Source organism: Acomys russatus, chromosome 19, assembly GCF_903995435.1.
Source record: "Acomys russatus chromosome 19, mAcoRus1.1, whole genome shotgun sequence".
In the NCBI taxonomy this organism is placed as follows: Eukaryota; Metazoa; Chordata; class Mammalia; order Rodentia; family Muridae; genus Acomys; species Acomys russatus.
Window position 1 is genome coordinate 14,293,669 of NC_067155.1, and position 22,382 is coordinate 14,316,050.

The window sequence follows — 22,382 nt, forward strand, 5'->3', positions numbered from 1 at the left end:
TTCAGTTGGTGCCCGTTGCTGGCTAGCTGCCACTGGTCTCACTTGCTTTCCAATCCCAGCTCTCCCAGCTGCTCCTGGGACTCTGTGACTGACCCAAAAAAAAAAAAAAACCCAAAAAACAAAAAAACCAAAAAACCCCGTCCTCTCAACAAACTCCTTTGTGTTCCCGACATGGTTCTTGTTACTTATTATTTGCAAGTCAAAGCCTCCTGGCATCCTTCCCACGGAACACTGATTCCTCATCTCCACAGTCTCAGTGTCCACGTCCCCTCTTCCTGGAAGCCTTCCCTGATTATCTGGGGTCAGGCTAGGTACCTCCCTCTGAGCTCCTACAGTCCCCCAGTGTCCCCTTCCACAGCAACTTTGCCCACTTGGGGCCAGCTGACACTTGCGTCGTCCATTGGGCCACAGACACATGGAACAAGTGGCCCAGCGGAGAATGGGTAAGAGAGAGGGCGTGCGGAAGCCACAGGGCTGGCCGAACGTAAAGCCAACAGAGCCCGGGTCCCTCCAGAGTCAATGACAGTGATAGGAAAGTCTGCATCTTGCTCAAGACCAGTGGGTCCTTTGCTTTCTGAGACGGGGTGAGAGGAAAGGAGGAAGGAGACAGCTGTGGCTCGCTGTGGCACCGTTCATCTGTGTCCACACTCGGGAGGTAGAGGCAGGGGGATTGCTGCAAGGCCGAGGTCAGCCTGGGCTATACAGGGATATAACAGGCTGTGGCAAGCCAGGTCCCTAACTGCCAACTCCTATGCCCCAAAGTGGATTCTTGAATTTGGGTATCTGGCCCCAAGAGGTGGTGACAGGATGGGGACAGGGCTGGACGCAGGACTCCATGTCTGATGAAGAAAGATGGGTATGTGCACGTGGGTGCAATGCTTAAGGAGGCCAGAGAGGGCGCTGGATTCCTCTGGAACTGGAGGTGGAGGCAACTGTGAGCCATCTAACATAGGGCTCCTGGGTATGAAGATCTGAGGAAGGGGGAACCCAGGTTCCTGAGTTAATTGGGGATGGGGCAGGTGTCAAGACTGCAGGCCACTCGTCCCCAGAGCCAAGCTACGCCCTGGTGGCACTGCTGGTTTCCTTCACAATCTGGAGGACTAAAGAACCAAGATTTAATTTTATTTCAGCGTTACCCATCCAGCCCCAGGGCTCCTTTCTTCCAGTCCAGGTGCCCTGCCATGCAGAAGAAAAGGGCGTTAGAGTTTTTATTTTTTTACTTATTTACTTATATATTTGGTTTTTTGAGACAGTTTCTCTGTGTAGCCCTAGCTGGCCTGGAACTCACTCTGTAGAATAGGCTGGCCTCGAACTCACAGAGATCTGCCTGCTTCTGCCTCCTGAGTGCTGGGATTAAAGATGTCTGTCACCACCATCCTGCTTATTTGTGTGGGATTTTGTTTTGTTTGTTTTTGTTTTTTCGAGACAAGGTTTCTCTGTGTAGCCTTGGCTGTCCTAGACTTGCTTTGTAGACCACAGTGACCTACCTGCCTCTGCCTCCTAAGTGCTGGGATCACAGGCGTGCACCACCACGACGCCCGGCTTTTATTTGTGTTTTTAAAATGTAGGTTCCTTTTTTTTTATTATGTGTCTGTGTGTGAGTATGTGTACGTTGGTGCAATGCTTAAGGAGGCCAGAGAGGGCGCTATATTCCCCCTGGAACTGGAAAGAGAGAGGCAATTGTGAGCCATCTAACCTAGGTAGGTGCTGGGAACTGAGTTGAGCTATCTCTCCCAAACCTCGTTTGCTGTTGCTTACCAAGAACAAACGACAGAGAGCCAGCAAAACAGCTCATCAGGCGTTGCCTGCAGACCTGAGTTCCGTTCTCCTGAGACCCACATGGTAGAAGGGAAGAATGAACTCCCAGAAGTTGTCCTCTGGCTGCCTACATATGCTGTGGCATGTGCCATACCTCCACCCCCCACCACAATGTAAATACATACTTGTAATTAAAAATAAAGAGCAAGTCTGATGTAGCCCAGGCTGACCTGGAACTCAGTATGTAGACGAGGATGACCTTAAGTTCCCGATCGTCCCATTTTTACCCCCTTGAGTGCTCTGATTACAGAAATTTGTCACCACTGAGTTTCTGAAGTGCTGAGAATCGAACCCAGGACTTTAAGTCAGGCAAGCACCCAACCCAAATCCACACGCTCAACTTCTTCTCCTTCCTTATTTTGAGACAGGATTTTTCCTCCCTGAGACAGGGTTTCTCTGGGTAGCCTTGGCTGTCCTGGACTCACTTTGTAGACCAGGCTGGCCTTGAACTCACAGCGATCCGCCTGCCTCTGCCTCCCAAGTGCTGGGATTAAAGGCCTGCGCCACCACGCTCTGCTAATAGTGGTATCAGATCCAGTCATATCTGGGACGGGGAGTAGGGTGGGGAAGTAAGCTGGACTCACCTTGCCTCTGGGTCTTGGACACAACGGGAGGCCCCACAGAGCTAGCTGGAGGGGTGCAAATGCTTTCAGCAGCCTCTGCCATGAAGAGAGTTATCAGGTAGTGTTGGTCAGTGAGGGTCAGTCTTTTCCCTCTACCCACTGCACCCCAAGACCTAGTCACATGGAGGGGCCTCTCTACTTACTCTGTGGTCCTCTCCCTGGCCTGAGGCCTGGAGGTGACATCCCACAGGACTGACGCCACTTTTGGCAAGGGAAGTGGAGCTCGGAGTCTGGGCAGGGTGAGTGGTGCCTGGAAGGGAAAGATTTGGAAATGTTTCCTTGGGCGAGTGAGACAGTTCAGTGTATAATGCTGCTTGCTGTCAAACCCTTCTCTCTCTCTCCTCTCTCTCTCTCTCTCTCTTCCGAGACAGGGTTTCTCTGTGTAGCCTTGAGTGTCTTAGACTCACTTTGTAGACCAGGCTGGCCTAGAATTCACAAAGATCCACCCGCCTCTGCCTCCCTGAGTTGTGGGATTAAAGGCATGCGCCACCACCACCTGGCTTCGCCTGTCTGTTTTCAAATAAGTGTTAGTTTGCTTGTCTGTCATCCGTCCATTTGTCCATCTATCCGTCCATCCTATAATCACACCTGTAATCCTAGTACTTGGGAGGCTGAGGTAGGAGGGTTGCTGACAGTTTGAAACCAGCCTCGGCTACCGAGTGAGTTCCAGGAGACTCTGTCTCAAACAAAGGTAGAAGGATGCTGGGAATGCCAGAGACAGGAGAATCAGAAGTGGGAAGTCCCCCCCCCCCCCCGCCAGCCCCGGAAATGGTGGCACACATCTTCAATCCCAGCACTTGGGAGGCAGAGGCAGAGGAATTCCTGTGAGTTCAAGGCCAGCCTAGTCTACAGAGTGAGTTCCAAGACAGCCAGGGCTGCACAGAGAAACCCTGTCTCGAAAAAACAAAGCATAAAGCCGGGCGGGCGTGGTGGCGCACGCCTTTAATCCCAGCACTCAGGAGGCAGAGGCAGGTGGATCGCTTTGAGTTCGAGGCCAGCCTGGTCTACAAAGTGAGTCCAGGACAGCCAAGGCTACACAGAGAAACCCTGACTTGAAAAACCAAAACCCAAAAAGAAAAAAGAAAAAAAACAACAACAAAAAAAAAACAAAAAAAAAAACCCAAAAAAAACCAAAGCATAACCAAACCAAACCAAACAAAAACAAACAACAAGGAAAAAAAAAGGGGGGGGGGGAGTAATCCTTGGCTACACTGCCAGTTTGAGCAAAGCAGGAACTACGTGAGGCCCCATCTCAAAAACACTTATATACTCATGCCACAAACATTTCTGGAGGATGGTTGCAGCCTTCAGGACACAGCTACGAATGAGAAAAACATCTCTGTTCTTGTAGAACTGACATACATGGAGAAATAAAGAAAAGCGTTCTTGCAGTGGTGGGGCTGAGGTGGAGGGAGGAGGGACCGGCAGGCACTCCCAAGCAAGGAAATGGATGTTCTCAGTCTTTTCAAGTAAAGGAGGAGAGAGTGACTTTGGCCAGAGAGAGGAGTGCAGCTGCAAAGGCCTCTGGGAGACTGGAATAACAGACCAGAAGCCGGGGTGGATGGGAAGGGGGGGTAGGATGGGGGTTAAGGAGGCAAGGGTAGGGGTGGGGGACGAGGGTTAAGGGAGCGAGGGGGGGAAGGGGGCAGCTCCAGAGTGGGAGGTTCTCTGGTGGGCGGGGCTTGCGGCGCTATTGGAAGGGCGAGGCTTGGCAAGCAGCCTAGATCCCTAATAACAGACCGGGCCCTACTGCCTGGCGTCCCTTCTTTTATGGACCTCAGGCTATCCTCTCACTCTCTATGTAGCCAAGGCTGGCCTTGATCTCTTAATCCTCCTGCCTCCACCTTCATGTTGGTATGACATGTGTGTACAACCATGCCTTGCCTGATGGTTTCTCCCTCCTTCCCTCTCTCTTTCTGAAGCAGTAAGTCACTTTCGTTTGTGTTTTCGGTTTTGTGTTTCGAGACGGGGTTTCTCTGTGTAGCCTTGGCTATCCTGGACTCGCTTTGTAGACCTGGCTGGCTTCGAACTCACAGCGATCCGCCTGCCTCTGCCTCCCGAGTGCTGGCATTAAAGGTGTGCGCCACCATACCAGGCTGCAGTAAGTCACTTTCGAACTCAGTTTTACACACACACACACACACACACACACACACACACACACACACACACACCAACTCCCCAGACTGACCTCAGAGAAGCAGACTTAGAACTTTTTTTTTTAATGTGCATTGTGTTTTGCCTGCATATACGTATGAGGGTGTCCAATCTTGGAGTTACAGACAGTTGTGAGCTCCCATGTGGGTGCTGGGAATTGAACCTGGGTCCTTTGGAAGAAGTGGCCAGTACTCTTAACCGCTGAGCCATCTCCTCCAGACCCTAGAACTATTTTATCCTTGTAAAAATACAAAGTTATGCCAGGCATGGTGGCGCACGCCTTTAATCCCAGCACCCGGGAGGCAGAGGCAGGCGGATCTCTGAGTTCGAGGCCAGCCTGGTCTATGTCATGAGTTTCAGGACAGCCAGAGCTACACAGAGAAACTCTGTCTCAACGCCCACCCCAAACCTAATACCACCCCCCACACATACAAAGAAGGGAGGGGTGACTGCCAGAGAAGGGCTAGGGTCCTCAGTGGAGTACTGGGGTACTTGTTTAAAATATCCAAGTCTCTGGGTTCAATCCTTAGGACCTCAAAAATAAAGATGGAAGGGGTGCTGGAGAGATGGCTCAGTGATTTAGCGCAAGAGTCAGTTCCCAACACCGACATGGCAGCTCACAACCATCTTTAGCTCGAGTTCCAGGGGACCGAACACTCTCTGGCCTCTGCAGATGTGTGCACACCTGTATGCACACTGTACGCACCATGCATCAGGCCTATACGCATGGCCATAAAATGAGAAGTGGCCTCCCACTCGGGAGGCAGAGGCAGGAGGATCGCTGTGAGTTCGAGGCCAGCCTGGTCTACAAAGTCAGTCCAGGACAGCCAAGGCTACACAGAGAAACCCTGTCTCAAAAAACAAAAACGAAAACACAAACGAAAGTGACTTACTGCTTCAGAGAGAGAGAGGGAGGGAGGGAGAACCCACCAGGCAAGGCGTGGTGTAGGAGTAGGGGGGCTGGAGAGATGGCTCAGAGGTTAAGAGCCTTTAATCCCAGCACTTGGGGAGGCAGAGGCAGGAGGATGTCTGTGAGTTTCTAGACCATCCTGGTCTAGAGAGCAAGTTCCAGGCAGTGATACATAGTGAGGCCTTGTCTCAAAATAAAATAAAAGAATGGGGCTGGAGAGATGGCTCAGTGGTTAAGAACACTAGCTGCTCTTGCAGAGGTCCTGGGTTCAGTTCCAATACCCATATGATGGTTTGGTGACTGTGTATAACTGTAACTCCTGTCCTAGGGGACCTAACACTCTCTGACTTCCCTGACCACCACACATGCACACACACACACACAGACAGACAAAATAATCATCCCGTAAAATAAATAAACCTTTGTTTGTTTGAGACAGGGCTTCTCTGTGTAGCCCTGGCTGTCCTGAACTCACTCTGTAGACCAGGCTGACCTCGAACTCACAGAGATCTGCCTGCCTCTGCCTTTTGAATGCTGGGTTTAGAGACCCGTGCTGCCACATTCCATCCAAAAACTAAATAAATCTTAAAATGACAATAATAATGGGGGGGTGGGGGGAGGGGGTGAAGGACATAACAAAAGCCACGTGCGTTTGAACTGTTCTCAAATTACAGCCACTTTTATGGTCACGGGTGTGTTCACAAGGCTTTCTCTTCCCTGGTGCGTTTGATTGAAAATAGGAGGAGGAGTGGACAGGAATGTGTCGCGAGTTGGGGAGATTCACGCCAAACAGAGGACACAGCCCAGGCCAAGGTAGAGGTGACCAGCAGGCTGCCGTCCTGGCTGTGGCCCCCTCCTGGCCCTCAAGGGAGCCAGCTGAGTGCCTCCTAATGTTTCCATTTGCCTTTGGCCGTGGGTCCAGATCTGTTTTTAGCTTCCCTCCCTCCCCTGGGCTCCCTGGCCCCCCTTCCTGCTGCCTCTCTCCCCCGCTTGCTCGGGTAGAATAATGTTCCCGGATTTCCTGAGCTGTTTGTTTGAAGTCAGCTGGGTACTGATCTCAGTCCGTGTGTGTGCTCAGCTAGGATGCTGGGACAACTGCCCTCCCTGCTTGGGCAAAGATCTCAGAAGGTCCACGGGTGGGTAAATAAATGGGAAGGTGGGACAAAAGCTAAACGGAGCTCAGTTTAGGGAGTGAGCGTGTGGGAGCTGGGCCTAGGAACGTGGGGGAGGCCGAGGCAGGAGGATGGAGGGTTTAAGCAAGCCTGTCTCCAGAAGGAGAGGAAAGGGGAGGAGGGAGGAAAAGGAGGGGTCGGATGAGAAGGGGACGGGCGTGGGAATAAGGAGAGGAGGAAAAGTACAAGAAAAGAAAACAGAGAGCTGGAAGGCTCGCTCAGCAGTTAAGAGCACTGGCTGCTCTAGCAGTGGACCCCGATTCAGTTCCCAGCTCCCTCGTGGTAGCTTACAACCCTAGTTCCAGCAGATCGACCCCCTCTTCTGGTCTCTGTGGGTACTGCATGTTCATAGCGCACAGAAATACATGCAAGCCAAACACTCATCCACACACACACACACACACACACACACACACACACACACACACACACACACACACACACACACACACACAGACACTATATATATATAGTGTGTGTGTGTATATATATATATATATATATATATATATATATTTTTTTTTTTTTTTTTTTTTTTTTTTTTTTTAAAGCTGGGCGTGGTGGCGCACGCCTTTAATCCCAGCGCTCGGGAGGCAGAGGCAGGCGGATTGCTGTGAGTTCGAGGCCAGCCTGGTCTACAAAGCGAGTCCAGGACAGCCAAGGCTACACAGAGAAACCCTGTCTCAAAAACCAAAATCAAAACCAAAACCAAAACCAAAAAAAAAAAAAAAAAAAAGTCAGTTGTGACGGCACACGCCTTTAAACCCGGCAGTTGGGGGACAGAGGCAGGTCTACAGAATGAATTCCAGGGCAACCAGGGCTACACAAGGAAACCCTGTCTTGAAACACAAAAGGACAAAGCCCAACAACAACGGGCATATTGGTGCTGAGGATGAGCCTGTGCCGGTGAGCACAGAACCCTCACAGGGTGAAGTAATACCCCAGCCAGCCACCTCAGCCCTCACTCACCACTGTCAGCCAGCCTTTGTCTTGGGGTCTCTTAGGAGACGGATTTTCAGGGGCCAGTGGCGGAACAGAGGGAGTCACCTGAGGAGAGACAGAGGAGGCGGACTGTGGGCTATTTTCCTCACACCTACACGCGCTTCTCCTAGCGGCCAGCAGGAGGCGCTGGGCAGATTCTGTAAGCCACAGGTGCAGGGGCTGGCTCCCCCACAGGCCACACTGCCAGGGAAAGCTAGGGCAGACACCGGGAACAGGAACCTTAGCAACCCAGAACCCTGTTCAAGACCCTCTTTTCAGCGGGGCGTGTTGGTACACGCCTTTAATCCCAGCACTCGGGAGGCAGAGGCAGGGAGATCGCTGTGAGTTCGAGGCCAGCCTGGTCTACAAAGCGAGTCCAGGACAGTCAAAGCTACACAGAGAAACCCTGTCTTGAAAAACAAACAAACAAAACAAAACAAAAAAACCTTCTTTTCTCACACCAGAATCCAGGTCTCAGCCCCACTCCCTCAGACCCAGATGGAGAGATTCTAGCATCCTCCCCCAGACCCAGGACTCCAGTCCCCGCCCTCATCCCTCAGACCCTGGGAATAGTGGTTTCCAGGTCCCCCCATGGCCCTGCTCACCGGCTCCAGCTCCGCCTCTGCAGCGTCCTGGTGACGGTGGTTTCTTGACTCATCTGCAGTGGCCCTGACCTCCGCTGCCCTCTCTTGTGCCTGACAGATACTCACAGCTTCCCGGCCTTTGATCTCACGGCGGCAGAAGGGACAGGTCTTGCTGTCTGACTGCTGGGGACCCAGAAGAAAAATGTGACTCACCCTGTCATCTCCTGTGTGGAATGGGTGGGGGGGTGGGGTGGGGGTGGTGGGGTAAAGTTGGAATGTGGCTGGTATAGTCTGATTCCAGGAGGTGGCCACAGGCCAGGGCCTAGCCCAGGAGAGCTGCTAGGGCCTCTGCTGAAGGCCTCCTGGGACTGGCCAGTCACCATGCCACCGATGATAGGATATTTAGTTCTGTTTCTTTTTTTGTAATATTTATTTATTTATCTATCTACTTACTTATTTATTATGTTTACGTGTGCTGCCCACCAGCAGAGGGCACCAGATCTCATTATAGATGGTTGTGAGCTATCATGTGGCTGCTGGGAATTGAACTCATGACCTCTGGAAGAGCAGACAGTGCTCTTAACCTCTGAGCCATCTCTCCAGCCCTGGTTCTATTTTTTGATGTCAAGATCCAGTAAGGGAAAGCTATTGGCTCCATGTAGCTTGTTGCAAAGGAGCAACTCTTTCTCTCTCTTTCTTTCTTTCTTTCTTTCTTTCTTTCTTTCTTTCTTTCTTTCTTTCTTTCTTTCTTTCTTTCTCCGCGAGACATAGTTTCTCTGTGTAGCCCTGGCTGTCCTAGACTCACTTTCTCACTTTGTAGACCAGGCTGACCTCGAACTCACAGCGATCCGCCTGTCTTTGCCTCCCGAGTGCTGGGATTAAAGGCGTGCGCCAACACGGCCGGGCTAAGGAGCCCTTTCTAAAACACATTACGTAGCTGCTCGGGGAGAAACTGAGGGTAGGGAACTCAGGGTGAGATGGTTACCGGGGCACCCACGCTGATAGCCAGGGAGGGCCCTGAGTGACGCAGGTGGGGCTTTTAGGGTAGAGAAGGGGCGATGCGGGTGGGCAGAGGCAGCCGGTGGCCCCACCTGCCAGGTAGCCAGGCAGCAGCTGCACAGCAGATGTCCACAGGGCTCGATCCTCACGTCCTTGTCCCTCTCGGCGCAGATCTTGCACAGCTCGAATGTGGAGTTCATGGCTTGATAGAGGTGCAGTTGTTCCTGGAGGTTCGTGAATGGGGACATTTGGGAGGGAGGTCTCCAACATCTGGGACAGCCTGACATTCTCCCCACCACCCCCCCCCCCCAGCCCCACATAAACTTGGTGTGCCAGCGCAGGCCTGTAATCCCAGCACTGGGGGAGGGGGTGGGGGGAGGAGGGTACATGCAGGAGGGTCAGAAGTTCAAGGTCACCTCCGATTACCTAGGAACTTATTTTTTTAATTTTCTTTTTTTCAGATTTTATTTATTATGTATACAGTGCTCTATCTGCATGTACACCTCCACTCCAGAAGAGGGCGTCAGATCACATTATAGATGGTTGGGAGTCACCATGTGGTTGCTGGGAATTGAACTCAGGACCTCTGGAAGAGCAGTCAGTGCGCTTAACCTCTGAGCCATCTCCTCAGCCACCCCCCCTTTTTTTTTGTTGTTTTTGCTTTTTTTTTTTCAAGACAGGGTTTCTCTGTGTAGCCTTGGCTGTCCTAGACTCACTTTGAAGACCAGGCTGGCCTCGAACTCACAGCGATCCATCTGCCTCTGCCTCCGGAGTGCTGGGATTACAGGTGCGCACCACCACGCCCAGAAAACCAACAACCAGGTTGCAGGTCAGTGCAACTGAGGCTCTCACAGCTCTCTTCATTCTGCCTTATTTTTCCTGGCCACGGGATCCTACTGCGTAGTCCAGGGACGGAGCCTAGTCTACCTGGCGGTGGAATTACAGTCCCATGTCACCACCGGGCCAAGTATCTCTTCAACTCTGGACAAGAGACTCATCCTTTGGATTTGTCTTCTTCCCTCGGAAGCGCTAGCAATTTTTAGCTATTTGTTCTGAAAGGTTCTTCTGTTTTTATTCTAACGTGTACGTGTGAGTGACTGCGTGTGTGCCTGTGTGCACCTCTCGTGTGCCTGGTGCCCTCGGATGTCAGAGGAAGGCGTTGAATGCCTGGGCTGGAGTTATAGCTGCCAGGTGGGTGCCAGAAACCGAACCTGGGTCCCCTGCAAGACCAGCAAATGCTCTTAATCACTGAGCTTCATTTCCGGTGCCAGAACTGCTTGATTTAGCAAATGCAGCATGGCCCCATTTGGATTTCAGAAGAACAGAGGGCAGAGTATGAAGCAGAAGATGGCGTCTCTGTGAGGAGGCTGCGCTGCTCTCGCGGAGGACCTGAGTGACGTTCCCAGTATTTTTTAAATTAATTAATTTATTTATTTATTTATTTATTGTATATGAGGACTTTATCTGCAGAATAGGGCATCAGGTCACATTACGGATGGTTGTGAGCCATCATGTGGCTGCTGGGAATTGAACTCAGGACCTCTGGAAGATCAAGCAGCGCTCTTAACCACTGAGCCATCTCTCCAGCCCTGAGGTTCCCAGTATTACATATGTGGAAACTCAGAACCACCTGTAACTCCAGCTCCAGAGGGACCCATCACCTCCGGCCTTCCCGGGCATCAGCACTGACAAGCATAAACCCCGACACAGACAGAGACATAGACACATAATGGAAAAACAAACAAAAAAACAGGTGCTGGAGAGATGGCTCCGTGGTTACGAGCACTGGCTGCTCTTCCAGAGGACCCAGGTTCAATTCCCAGCACTCACGTGACAGCTCACAACCTCTATAAGTCCAGTTCCAGGACATCTGAGGCCCTCTTCTGGACACAACACACAGAAGGTGCACACACACACACACACACACACAGGCAAACTCTCATACACATAAAATATTTTTTTTTTAAATAATAAAAATAAGTACTAAAAAAAATATAAAAAAGTAACATGAAGTTGGGTGGTGATGGCATATGTCTTTAATCCCAGCAGTTGGGAAGCAGAAGCAGGTGGATCTCTGTGAGTTCGAGGCCAGCCTGGTCTACAGCACAAGTTCCAGGACAGCCAGGGCTACACAGAGAAATCCTGTCTCAAAAAAGGACAAATATATATATGATACATTTACTCTTCATATATATGTGAAGAGAAAATGTATCTTAAATATAGAATGGGATGTTCTTAGGTTAAAATGTTTTCATAGTGCACTGGAGGGATGGCTCAGTAGTTAAGAGCACTGACTGCTCTTCCAGAGGTCCTGAGTGTTCTATTCCCAGCCACCACGCGGTGGCTCACAACCATCTATCGTGACTTCTGGTTCCCTCTTCTTGCGCGCTGGCGCACATGCAGGCAGAGTGCCGTATGAATTAAAAAAATAGATTTCATGGTATCAAAGGCCTGTTAGTACTAGAAGCCAAGGCAGGAGGATTCGGAGCTCCAGGCTCAGCTACATAGAAAGACCTTGTACCAAAAACTCAAGGACCAGGTGTGGTGGTGCATACTTTTAATACCAGTAGTTGGGAGGCAAAGGTAGATGGATTTTGTGAGTTCAAGGCCAGCCTAGGAGACCACTACATAACAAGCTCCAGAACAGACATCATGGCTACAAAGAGAGACCTAGCGTCAATACAACAACAACAACAACAACGAAAACAACCACGGGAGGGGACACCCACAAGAACCAATGGCTGGACTGACCGTTGGTGATACTCTGTATATATGCCATAGTGCAATGATGATGCCAGAGGAGGATTGACTTTCACTTCTTGCCTTTCATCACATGGATGCCGGGAACTGAACTCAGGTCATGAGGCTTGGCTGCAGTGTCTTTCGTTAGCAGTGTTATTGCCCAGCCCTTGCAGTACAGTCAATAAGGTTTGTTTTTTTTTTTTTTATTAAAAAGTATGGTGGTGAGGTGGAAGGCTGGGGATGTGGCTCAGTGGTAGAGCCCCTGCCTAGAATCCCCCAGTGAGGGGCTGGGGGCGTGGCTCAGTGGTAGAGCCCCTGCCTAGAATCCCCCAGTGAGGGGCTGGGGGCGTGGCTCAGTGGTAGAGCCCCTGCCTAGAATCCCCCAGTGAGGGGCTGGGGATGTGGCTCAGTGGTAGAGCCCCTGCCTAGAATCCCCCAGTGAGGGGCTGGGGGTGTGACTCAGTGGTAGAGCCCCTGCCTAGAATCCCCCAGTGAGGGGCTGGGGGTGTGGCTCAGTGGTAGAGCTCCTGCCTAGAATCCCCCAGTGAGGGGCTGGGGGTGTGGCTCAGTGGTAGAGCCCCTGCCTAGAATCCCCCAGTGAGGGGCTGGGGGCGTGGCTCAGTGGTAGAGCCCCTGCCTAGAATCCCCCAGTGAGGGGCTGGGGGCGTGGCTCAGTGGTAGAGCTCTAGCTCACACAACTTTCTGGGTTCCATGCTAAAAACTAAAAGAAAAACATCTTGGCTCTTAGCCTTGCTGCTGCTGGGTATCTGTTCAGACTCAGAGCTGATAAGCACTCAAATACATCAGTTGTTTTGATGATCTCAGAAGCTATTTTCTTTATTTCATATCCAAGAAAAACCCCTGGGAAGGAGGCTGCGGAGGCTGTAGTCCCCAATGGAAAAAATCAGAGAGCCTCAGAGAAGCCAGGCGTGGCTCAAGGTCACTGAGCCTGAAGCCAGCATCACACCCCCAGGTCTCTGAGCTGAGGCAAGTTGAGGCTAAGAGTAGGGAGTGGGTAGCAAGTATGAGTGTGAAACTCACCTCTGACACTTGTATGCGCTGATGGGCTTCTGCGAGGGAAAGCTCAGTCAGGTCTGGGTTCTGGTTCCTTCCATCAGGGTAGAGGTAGCTGAGGGAAAAATAGGCTGTGAGTGTCTGGACTCACAAGGACCCACCTACCTCATCTACCTGGTGTGTGTGCTGGGGGATTCTAGGCAGGGGCTCTACCACTGAGCCACACCCCCAGCCCCTCACTCCGGGATTCTAGGCAGGGGCTCTACCACTGAGCCACACCCCCAGCCCCTCACTGGGGGATTCTAGGCAGGGGCTCTACCACTGAGCCACGCCCCCAGCCCCTCACTGGGGGATTCTAGGCAGGGGCTCTACCACTGAGCCACACCCCCAGCCCCTCCCTGGGGGATTCTAGGCAGGGGCTCTACCACTGAGCCACGCCCCCAGCCCCTCACTGGGGGATTCTAGGCAGGAGCTCTACCACTGAGCCACGCCCCCAGCCCCTCATGGGGGATTCTAGGCAGGGGCTCTACCACTAAGCCACGCCCCCAGCCCCTCACTGGGGGATTCTAGGCAGGGGCTCTACCACTGAGCCACGCCCCCAGTCCCTCACTGGGGGATTCTAGGCAGGGGCTCTACCACTGAGCCACGACCCCAGCCCCTCATGGGGATTCTAGGCGGGGCTCTACCACTGAGCCCACCCCCAGCCCCTCACTGGGGGATTCTAGGCAGGGGCTCTACCACTGAGCCACGCCCCCAGTCCCTCACTGGGGGATTCGAGGCAGGGGCTCTACCACTGAGCCACACCCCAAGCCCCTCCCTGGGGGATTCTAGGCAGGGGCTCTACCACTGAGCCACGCCCCCAGCCCCTCACTGGGGGATTCTAGGCAGGGGCTCTACCACTGAGCCACACCCCCAGCCCCTCACTGGGGGATTCTAGGCAGGGGCTCTACCACTGAGCCATGCCCCTAGCCCCTCACTGGGGGATTCTAGGCAGGGGCCCTACCACTCAGCCATGCATGATCTATACTTTTATTTTCTTTTTCTTACTGAAATAGGGTCTAACTGTGTAGCTTAGAATGCAGATCTCAGGATCCTCCTATACCTTGAATACTTACACCTTCCAATCCCCCCTACCCCCGCCACTCCTGCTCATGACCAATACATTTTCAAAACAAATAACAGAAGACCAAAAAAATTTTTTAAAAAATGACACTAAAAAAATGAAAGCTGAGCTGGTCATGGTGGCGCACGCCTTTAATTCCAGCACTCTGGAGGCAGAGGCAGGCGGATCTCTGTGAGTTCAAGGCCAGCTTGGTCTACAAAGTGAGTGAGTCAGGACAGTCAAGGCTACACAGAGAAACCCGAGAGAGAGAGAGAGAGAGAGAGAGAGAGAGAGAGCGGGAGGGAGAGAGGGAGCGAGAGAGAGAGAGAGGAGAGGAGAGGGAGAGGAGAGGGAGAGGAGAGAGGAGAGGAGAGAGAGAGAGAGGGAGCGCAAGCGCCGGGCATGGTGGTGCACGTCTGTAATCCTAGCACTCAGGGAGGAAGAAGCAGACCGATCTCTGTGAATTCAAGGCCGGCACCTCCCGTCCCATCCCTTCCCCTCCCTACCACGGGCTATTACCCCTGCAGGAAACCTCCGGGAGGCAGCTGAGGTTCACAGGTGGAAAACCACTAGTCTGACTGTTTCCCTGCCCCCACCCTGCCGGTCTAGATCTTAGAGCAGGATACGGTCTCTAGAAGCACAGGCTCTGGGGTTCGGTGTAAGGAAGGAATCCTGCACTGTGCAGCCCGCTGTGTGGATGCACACATTTCCCTGGTTCGAGAGCCTCCTGGCCTCCCCCTGCTGGGCGCCGGCGGCACCGCAGCTTAGTGTGCCGTGGGCGCTACCTCGCCCCACCCCTCCAGCCAAAAACCATGATTTTTGTGCAAAGTCTTTCCAACTGCAATTTTGCTGACACCCTTTTCCTATCAGGTTGGGGACTCACATGCCGTCCTTCTGTCCTTTCAGGAGCACCTGGAGAAGGGGTTTGTTGAGAGGGATGGTCTGTAGGATGCTTCCGTCGGAGCTCACGTACCCAATGGCCCATTGCCCCAGGCGAGTACAGCTGGGCCTGAAGATATAGCTGTGGAAAGATGCATGGGAGGATGCGATGGGGTGGAGGATGGGGTGGGGGGAGTTGTCACTGCTGTCCTTGCTGGGAATAGCTAGCGGCCTGCCTTGTTGGGGATCTGGGTACCTCAGTCCCCATTCTTTTTTTTTTTTTTTTTTTTTTTCTCCCCCATGTTTTTTTTTTTTTTTTTTTTTTTTTTTCGAGACAGGGTTTCTCTGTGTAGCCTTGGCTGTCCTGGACTTGCTTTGTAGACCAGGCTGGCCTCGAACTCATAGCGATCCACCGGCCTCTGCCTCCTCAGTCTTTACTCTTACCTCACTCACACTTTATGGAAAGGGTCGGGGTTGAGGGGCTTGCTTCCCACCCACAGTTACAGACTGGAAGGCTATGGCTGTAGCTTTAGGTACCATTGCCCACGGCAGGGACAGGACACATCCAAGAATGAGGCTAACGTGGGAAACGCAGAGGCAAGGAACACCCAGACGCTGACGCCCAAGGAAAGGGCTTGAAAGCTTGGATCCATCTGTGCCTGAATTCTGGTTCTCTCCTTTTATAATTTCCCCTCACTTTCCCCCTATGCAGCTGATTCAAGGCTAGCCTGGGCTACAGGATACCTTGTCCAGTGACCCATCCTGACAAGGACGCAACCACTGAGATGCATGTCTGGTGTAGCGTGGAGACAGAGATACTGACAGAGGATAGACACAGACTGAGAAAGAGCCTCCCCCCCCCTTTTTTTTTTGGAGACAGGGTTTCTCTGTGTAGCCTTGACTGTCCTAGACTCCCTTTGTAGACCAGGCTGGCCTCGAACTCACAGGGATCCTCCTGCCTCTGCCTCCTGAGTGCTGGGATTAAAGGTGTGCGCCACCGCCGCCCAGCTGGAGACCTGTTTGTAGGTTTTTTGTTTGTTTGTTTGTTTTTGTTTTTGTCTCCCCTTTCTCTTTCTTCTCTTCCTTCCCCCAGCTTGAGGTGAAGGGGAGTGGGGAAGAGGGGAAAGGGGGAAGGGAAGCTCCAGAGAGTAGCCTTGCCTATCAGAGGCTGCCACACTTTGGCCCTGCAGAGACCAATGAACCCCCCGATGTCTTCTTCCCAACCTGCAGGTGCTCAACTTACTCTAGTCTATTAAGGAGATCCAGCTAGCTGGGTGGCAATAGGAGGCAGAGGGAAACGGATCTCTGAGTTCGAGGCTAGCCTTGTTTGCAGAGAGGGTTCCAGGACAGCCAGGGCTACACAGAGAAACCCTGACTCCAAACAAAACAGAAGCAAACAAATACAACCACGGCAAACTGCTGTATGCGGTGGTGACTGTACCCCAGTATTCAGGGAGGTAAAAGAGGGAGGATCCGGCTGGGTGTGGTGGCGCACGCCTTTAATCCCAACACTCGGGAGGCAGAGGCAGGTGGATTGCTGTGAGTTCGAGGCCAGCCTGGTCTACAAAGTGAGTCCAGGACAGCCAAGGCTACACAGAGAAACCATGTCTTGGAAAAACAAAACAAAACAAACAGGGAGGGTCAGGATCTCTTTTTCTTTTCTGGTTTTTGGAGACAGGGTTTCTCTGTGTAACCTTGGCGGTCCTAGACTCCCTTTGTAGACCAGGCTGGCCTAGAACTCACAGCGATCCTCCTGCCTCTGCCTTCCAAGTATTGGGATTAAAGGCCTGTGTCACCATGCCCAGCAGAACCTCAATTCTTGGTCTCTCGGAAGCTTAGAGACTGTCCCACACACTAGCCAGGACCCCCGAGGTACCCAGCCCTGTCCCCATGAAGTGCCGCTTTGCTCACCTGCCTGGTTTGTCCCTGTAGGCCTGTAGGCGTGTCTGGACCTCATCGTATGTCAGGAAGGCCATGTAACCAGGGTGGTTGACAGCCAGGAGTTGCCAGTTCCTGAGTAGGGTGGGCCACGGCTGGGGGGGGAGCGGGGTCAGAGATGGTCACTAACGACTGAGGGAGCAGCCTATGCCTTAGGGCCTTCAGGGTTCAAGAACCCACTGCTCGCCAGATGTGGTGGCGCACGCCTTTGATCCCAGCACTGGCGAGGTAGAGGCAGCTGGATCTCTCTGAGTTCCGAGCCAGCCTGGTCTACAAAGCGAGTCCAGGACAGCCAAGGCTACACAGAGAAACCCTGTCTCGAAAAACCAAAGAATTCACCATTCTGCTCACATCCATGGCGCCTCTGCCCGATGTCTATACACACAGGCAGCCATACACCCACTCTTCCCTGTGACTCAGTGGTCCAGACCCAGCCTTCTTCCCTTAGATGCACTGTCCCCACCCAGTCCCTATCTCTTCCCTCGGACCCAGGGGTCCAGGCCCTGTCCTCAAGCGTTGACCTTCCCCTGACCTGGAAGAGCCTGGTAAAGATGTCAAATTCAAAGACAGACACGTGGCCGCTACAGGTGAGGTCTAAGGTGGAACGCAAGGCCTGCATGGTAGGGCCTGGCTCCACAGGGTGACAGGCACACAGGAGGGACTGGAGCTCGGCCCAGGGAAGAACGCACCTAGATGGGAAGGGGTGAGGTTGGAGGAGGTCCGGGGCAGAGGGAGAGTCTATCCAGAACGGGAGGCAGCGGCTCTCCCTCCCCTCCCCTCTCCGCCCCCCCACCTCACCCCACCCACGCACTTGGAGTCCTTGGGCCGGGCATTTAAGGGACTTGCAGCCCATCTTCCCCTGGTGAAAGCTCACTCACCGGACTCCACAGCGCTCCCTCCAGAAGGTGTGCGCAGAGGCCTTGGTGAGCTGGTACAGGTGTCCATAGTACTTTCCCTCAGGGAAGAGTGCGCTCAGCTCCGCGTGCATGTGGCTGAAGATGAGGGCCAGTTTGGCCAGCTGTCGCCTGCAGGAAAAAAGATAGGAACATCGTGGCGACGTAGGGAGAGTCCCTACAGGTGCAAGGCTCCCCACCTTCCTCTAATGAGTCACTGCACCAAAGGAGCGCGGCTCTGTCCTGAGGCCGCTCCACTCGTTGCGTCAGTTTGCTCATCTAGGAACGAAGTGTGGAAGCTTTTAACCAGATCAGCCTTCAGGCAGCACGGTCCAGGACCAAAGCCGGCACTGGCTGGAGAAACCTTGCCTACTAAGATGGTGCGAACTGCTGGGCGTGGTGGCGCACGCCTTTAAGCCCAGCACTTGGGAGGCAGGCAGGCGGATCGCTGTGAGTTTGAGGCCAGCCTGGTCTACAAAGTGAGTCCAGGACAGCCAAGGCTACACAGGGAAACCCTGTCTCGAAAAACAAACAAACAAACAAATAAGATGGCGGGAACCAACTATCTGCAGTCTCTGTTCGGCGCATGCCCAGAACGGTCCTCCACACCAGTGAGTGTGTTGGCTGCCCTGAGTTTTGAGATCAGGATATAGGAAGCTGTATTTCTTTTCTTTTCTTTCTTTTTTTTCCCCACTCAACAACTATGGAAGTATTGGAAAATCATCAAAAAATATTTTCCCCAAGTTTCCTCAGTTCCTCACCTGTGAAGTGGAAATAAACATGTGAATTTAGCTCCTGAATCACTGGGGAGCAATGAGAGTCTTGGCTATGCCTTATGAACACAGAGAGGGCACAGCTCCCGGCGTGGTTCAGCAGTAGAGCCCCTGCCTAGAATCCCCCAGTGAGGGGCTGGGGGTGTGGCTCAGTGGTAGAGCCCCTGCCTAGAATGCCCAAGTGAGGGCCTGGGGGCGTGGCTCAGTGGTAGAGCTCCTGCCTAGAATCCCCCAGTGAGGGGCTGGGGGTGTGGCTCAGTGGTAGAGGCCCTAGCCTAGAATCCCCCAGTGAGGGGCTGGGAGTGTAGCTCAGTGGTAGAGGCCCTAGCCTAGAATCCCCCAGTGAGGGGCTGGGGGTGTGGCTCAGTGGTAGAGCCCCTGCCTAGAATCCCTCAGTGAGGGGCTGGGGGGCGTGGCTCAGTGGTAGAGCCCCTGCCTAGAATCCCCCAGTGAGGGGCTGGGGGTGTGGCTCAGTGGTAGAGCCCCTGCCTAGAATCCCCCAAGTGAGGGGCTGGGGGCGTGGCTCAGTGGTAGAGCCCCTGCCTAGAATCCCCCAGTGAGGGGCTGGGGGTGTGGCTCAGTGGTAGAGGCCCTAGCCTAGCATGCTCAAGGTCCTGGGTTCCATCCTCAGCATTTCAAAATCAAACAAAACCTGCACATTGTATTGGGTTAACACTCAGTATATGCTGATTTTACTATATTTCTCATTTATATTAATAGCTTCCTTCAGGTCTGTAGGGCTCCTGACAGTTTCTTAGCAACCTGGCTGGTTCAGACTGGAAGGTACTTTTTTTTTCTTTATCCTTTCTTTCTTTTCTTTCCTTTTTGTTTTTGTTGTTATTTTTTGTTTTGAGACAGGGTCTCATTACCAGATTACCTGGAACTCACTGTGTGAACCAGGCTGGCTTCAACCGCAGAGATCCACCTGCCTCTGCCTCCCGAGATATGGAGTCAAAAGCCTCTGCAACCAAGATCAGCCCAGAGTAATAAACTGGTTCTTTTTTTAAATTTTATTTTAAGTGTGTGTGTGTGTCTGTGTGTGTGTGCATTTGTGTGTGTGTGTGCGCAGGAATTTGGATTTTAGAGGAGGCCAGAAGAGGGTGTCAGATCCCTTGGAGCTGGAGTTACATGCAATTGTGCGCATCTAGATGCTGCGAACCTGGGTCCTGTGCTAGAGCAGTAAGCCCTCTTAACTTCCAAGCTACCTGTTCTCAACCTTCCTAATGCTGTGAGCCTTTAATACAGTTCCTCAAATTGCGGTGACCCCCCCAACCTTAAAGTTGTTCTCATTGCTACTTCATAACTGTAATTTTTGCTACTGTAATTTAAAAGTCTGATAGCCTTAGGTGACCTCTGTGGACCTCCCCCAGGTTGAGAAACACTACTTCAAGCCATCTCTCTAGCAGGTGCTTTAATTGTGGACCTTTTGCCAGACTGCAACAAGGCAGGCTAAAAGAAAGCAACAGAAATTTTAACAATTGGGGCAAGAGTTGTTGTTAAGAACACCGGCAAAAAGACATTTGTAGCTGGGCAGTGGTGGGGGCATACTTTTTATGCTAGCACTTGGGAGGCAAAGTCAGGTAGATCTCTGTGAGTTCAAGGCCAGCCTGGTCTACAAAGTGAGTCCAGGACAGGCAGAACTACAAGAGAAAGCCTGTCTTGAAAAACCAAAAGGAGAAAGAAACAACACCAAAATATTTGCAGCTGAGCAGTGGTGGCGCACACCTTTAATCCCAGCACTCAGAAGGCAGAGGCAGATGGATGTCTGTGAATTCCAGGTGAGTTCTAAGAGAGCCAACGCCATACAGAGAAGCCCTGTCTCAAATAAACAAAACAAATTGATTTTTTTGCACTTTTCATATAGTATATATAAATATATTTTATTTTATTTATTTTTTCTAAGTATTTATTATTATATATACAGTGTTCTGCCTGCATGTATGCCTTCACTCCAGATGAGGGCGCCAGCCACCATGAGGTTGCTGGGAATTGAACTCAGGACCTTTGGAAGACCTCTGAGCCATCTCTCCAGCCCTATAACTATATTTTAAATAGTATTTCTTTCACCAGGTATAATTCAGGGATAATGGGAATTTAAATAACATGGACAGACAGGTGGCTTGTTTCATTTTGTCGTAAGCCAGGCCAGCCACTGCTAAGGCTAGAGAGCCAGGCCCAAAACACCTGCTTAGACCTAGCTGTTGTGTCGGGTGTCCAGTTCTCCCGTGCAGCTGTCCCTCAGGACAGAGGGCAGGCAAGTCCAAGGTCCATAGCCTCGGGTTCAGGAACTGACGTCCATGACAGAACCCAGGCAGGACCTGGGCTGGCCTTGTGTTCAGGTAGGAGAGGTGAGTTCACTCAACCCCCAACAGGAAGTCTCTACAGATCCCTACGTTCACAGGCAGATGTGTATCTAAGCTCTTTAGGAGAGAGGGATTCCTGGACCCCAGGTGCAAGGTGGATCCCAGGTACAGGGTGGCCCCCAGGTACAAGGTGGCCCCCAGGTGCAAGGTGGTCCCCAGGTGCAAGGTGGCCCCCAGGTACAAGGTGGCCCCCCAGGTACAGGGTGGCCTCCAGGTGCAAGGTGACCCCCCAGGTACAAGGTGGATCCCAGGTGCAAGGTGGCCCCCAGGTGCCAGGTGACCCCCCAGGTGCAAGGTGGCCCCCAGGTGCAAGGTGCTCCAAAAAAGGAAGAAAGGGAGTCTGGCGACATGAGTGCTTAAGAGAGGGGAAATCATGGAATGTTTAGTTTTCCTGGGTCTTCCGGAGGAGGGCTGGCCCTGTGCCCCTAGGTCTGAGGAAGGAGGGGCCTGGACTCCTGGAGTTAAGGGAGAAGGTTTGGGATCGGGAACTTGGTCTTCTGGGATCTGAGGGGGAGGGGTTTGGGGGTCTGGGCCCCATGGGTCTGAGGAAAGAGGTGGCTGGTAGCCCAATTCGGAGACCGCTAGTTTATGAGGAGGTCAGCGCTCACCTGAATCTGGAGCCCTCCCGGAACACTTCCTCGTTCCCATCCTTTTTGCCTCGGGGTGGCAGGAGCTCGGCCACCTGTCTGCCTTTCGCCTCCAGATTGGCTAGGTAAATGGCCAGAAAATCCCCGGCGCCACCTGGACCCTCGGGGTCTCCCGTGGTCTCGCGCCGGGCTTTTGCCACCTCTCGAAGTAGCTGTGCGGTGCGGGGCAGCAGGTCCCGCAGCGACGGGGGGCCCATGACCAGCCTGGGGTCCCTGCATTGCTCTTCCAGGCGCTGTAGCAACTTCACCGCCCGGTCGAGCGTGCGTGGCTCTCCCCACTGCCATCCTCGCGCGCCTGTCCCCGCAGCCATGGGTCCTTCGGGCGGTCTGGGACCAAGGGGTGCGGAGGGAAAAGGCTCCAGGTTGGGGCGGGACCAGGAGGGACGGGGGGTGGGAGGGCGGGCTCTGGAAAACGGGGAGGGGACTGCAGGTGGCTGCAGCCTTAAAGGGGACGGGCTGTTGAGTCTGAGAGTAGAGGGCTGTCCTGGACCCCTGGGTCTGAGGGAGGAGGGCTGGGGCTGGACCAGGGCTGGGCCTGGAGCCCTGGGTCTGAGGGAGGACTGCTGGAGTCCAGGTTTATTGGTATGAGGAAAGAGGTGGCTGGCAGAGGAGGAGGGTGCTGGAGCCTTGGTTTTCCACACCCCGTAGGGAGGGGCTTCGGGGCACAGCACCCCTTCCTGAATTGTGGCTGAAGGTGTCAGTCTTTGCTCGTAGCGTGGGATCAAAGGTCGGAGAGCTGAGTCCGCTAAGAACAGAGTCGAGGACTTAGCTGTGTCCTAGAGGGGAG

General features: G+C 52.9%; 1 protein-coding gene across 2 annotated transcripts; it reads right to left on the reverse strand.

The window, feature by feature from the left end:
• Positions 1–1,130: 1,130 nt before the first annotated feature.
• On the reverse strand, positions 1,131–21,955 carry Cblc (Cbl proto-oncogene C). 2 transcript variants are annotated; one of them, XR_007832382.1, is made up of 12 exons: positions 21,557–21,955; positions 17,798–17,944; positions 17,452–17,608; positions 16,893–17,014; positions 14,986–15,123; positions 13,028–13,115; positions 9,337–9,468; positions 8,267–8,428; positions 7,650–7,727; positions 2,585–2,691; positions 2,403–2,477; positions 1,131–1,176 (listed from the first exon to the last, which is right to left on the reverse strand). XR_007832382.1 is itself a non-coding variant. In XM_051162551.1 (11 exons), the coding sequence occupies exons 1-11, from the start codon at positions 21,904–21,906 to the stop codon at positions 2,468–2,470; spliced, it is 1,491 nt and encodes a 496-aa protein (XP_051018508.1). In that variant the 5' UTR covers positions 21,907–21,955; the 3' UTR covers positions 2,335–2,467. The 2 variants fall into 2 exon arrangements, 1 of the variants encoding a protein (XP_051018508.1); XM_051162551.1 differs by lacking the exon at positions 1,131–1,176 and having other exon boundaries at positions 2,335–2,477.
• Between the last annotated feature and the right edge of the window lie 427 nt (positions 21,956–22,382).

Excerpts from the sequence above, each read along its gene's own strand:
- Cblc (XM_051162551.1), bottom strand. The coding sequence starts at position 21,906 with ATGGCTGCGGGGACAGGCGCGCGAGGATGGCAGTGGGGAGAGCCACGC. Across the intron at positions 13,116-14,985 it reads AAAGGACAGAAGGACGGCAT|CTACCTCTACCCTGATGGAA; the intron begins GTGAGTCCCCAA and ends TTTTTCCCTCAG. Across the intron at positions 2,692-7,649 it reads ACAAAGGCTGGCTGACAGTG|GCACCACTCACCCTGCCCAG; the intron begins GTGAGTGAGGGC and ends TTTCCCTTCCAG.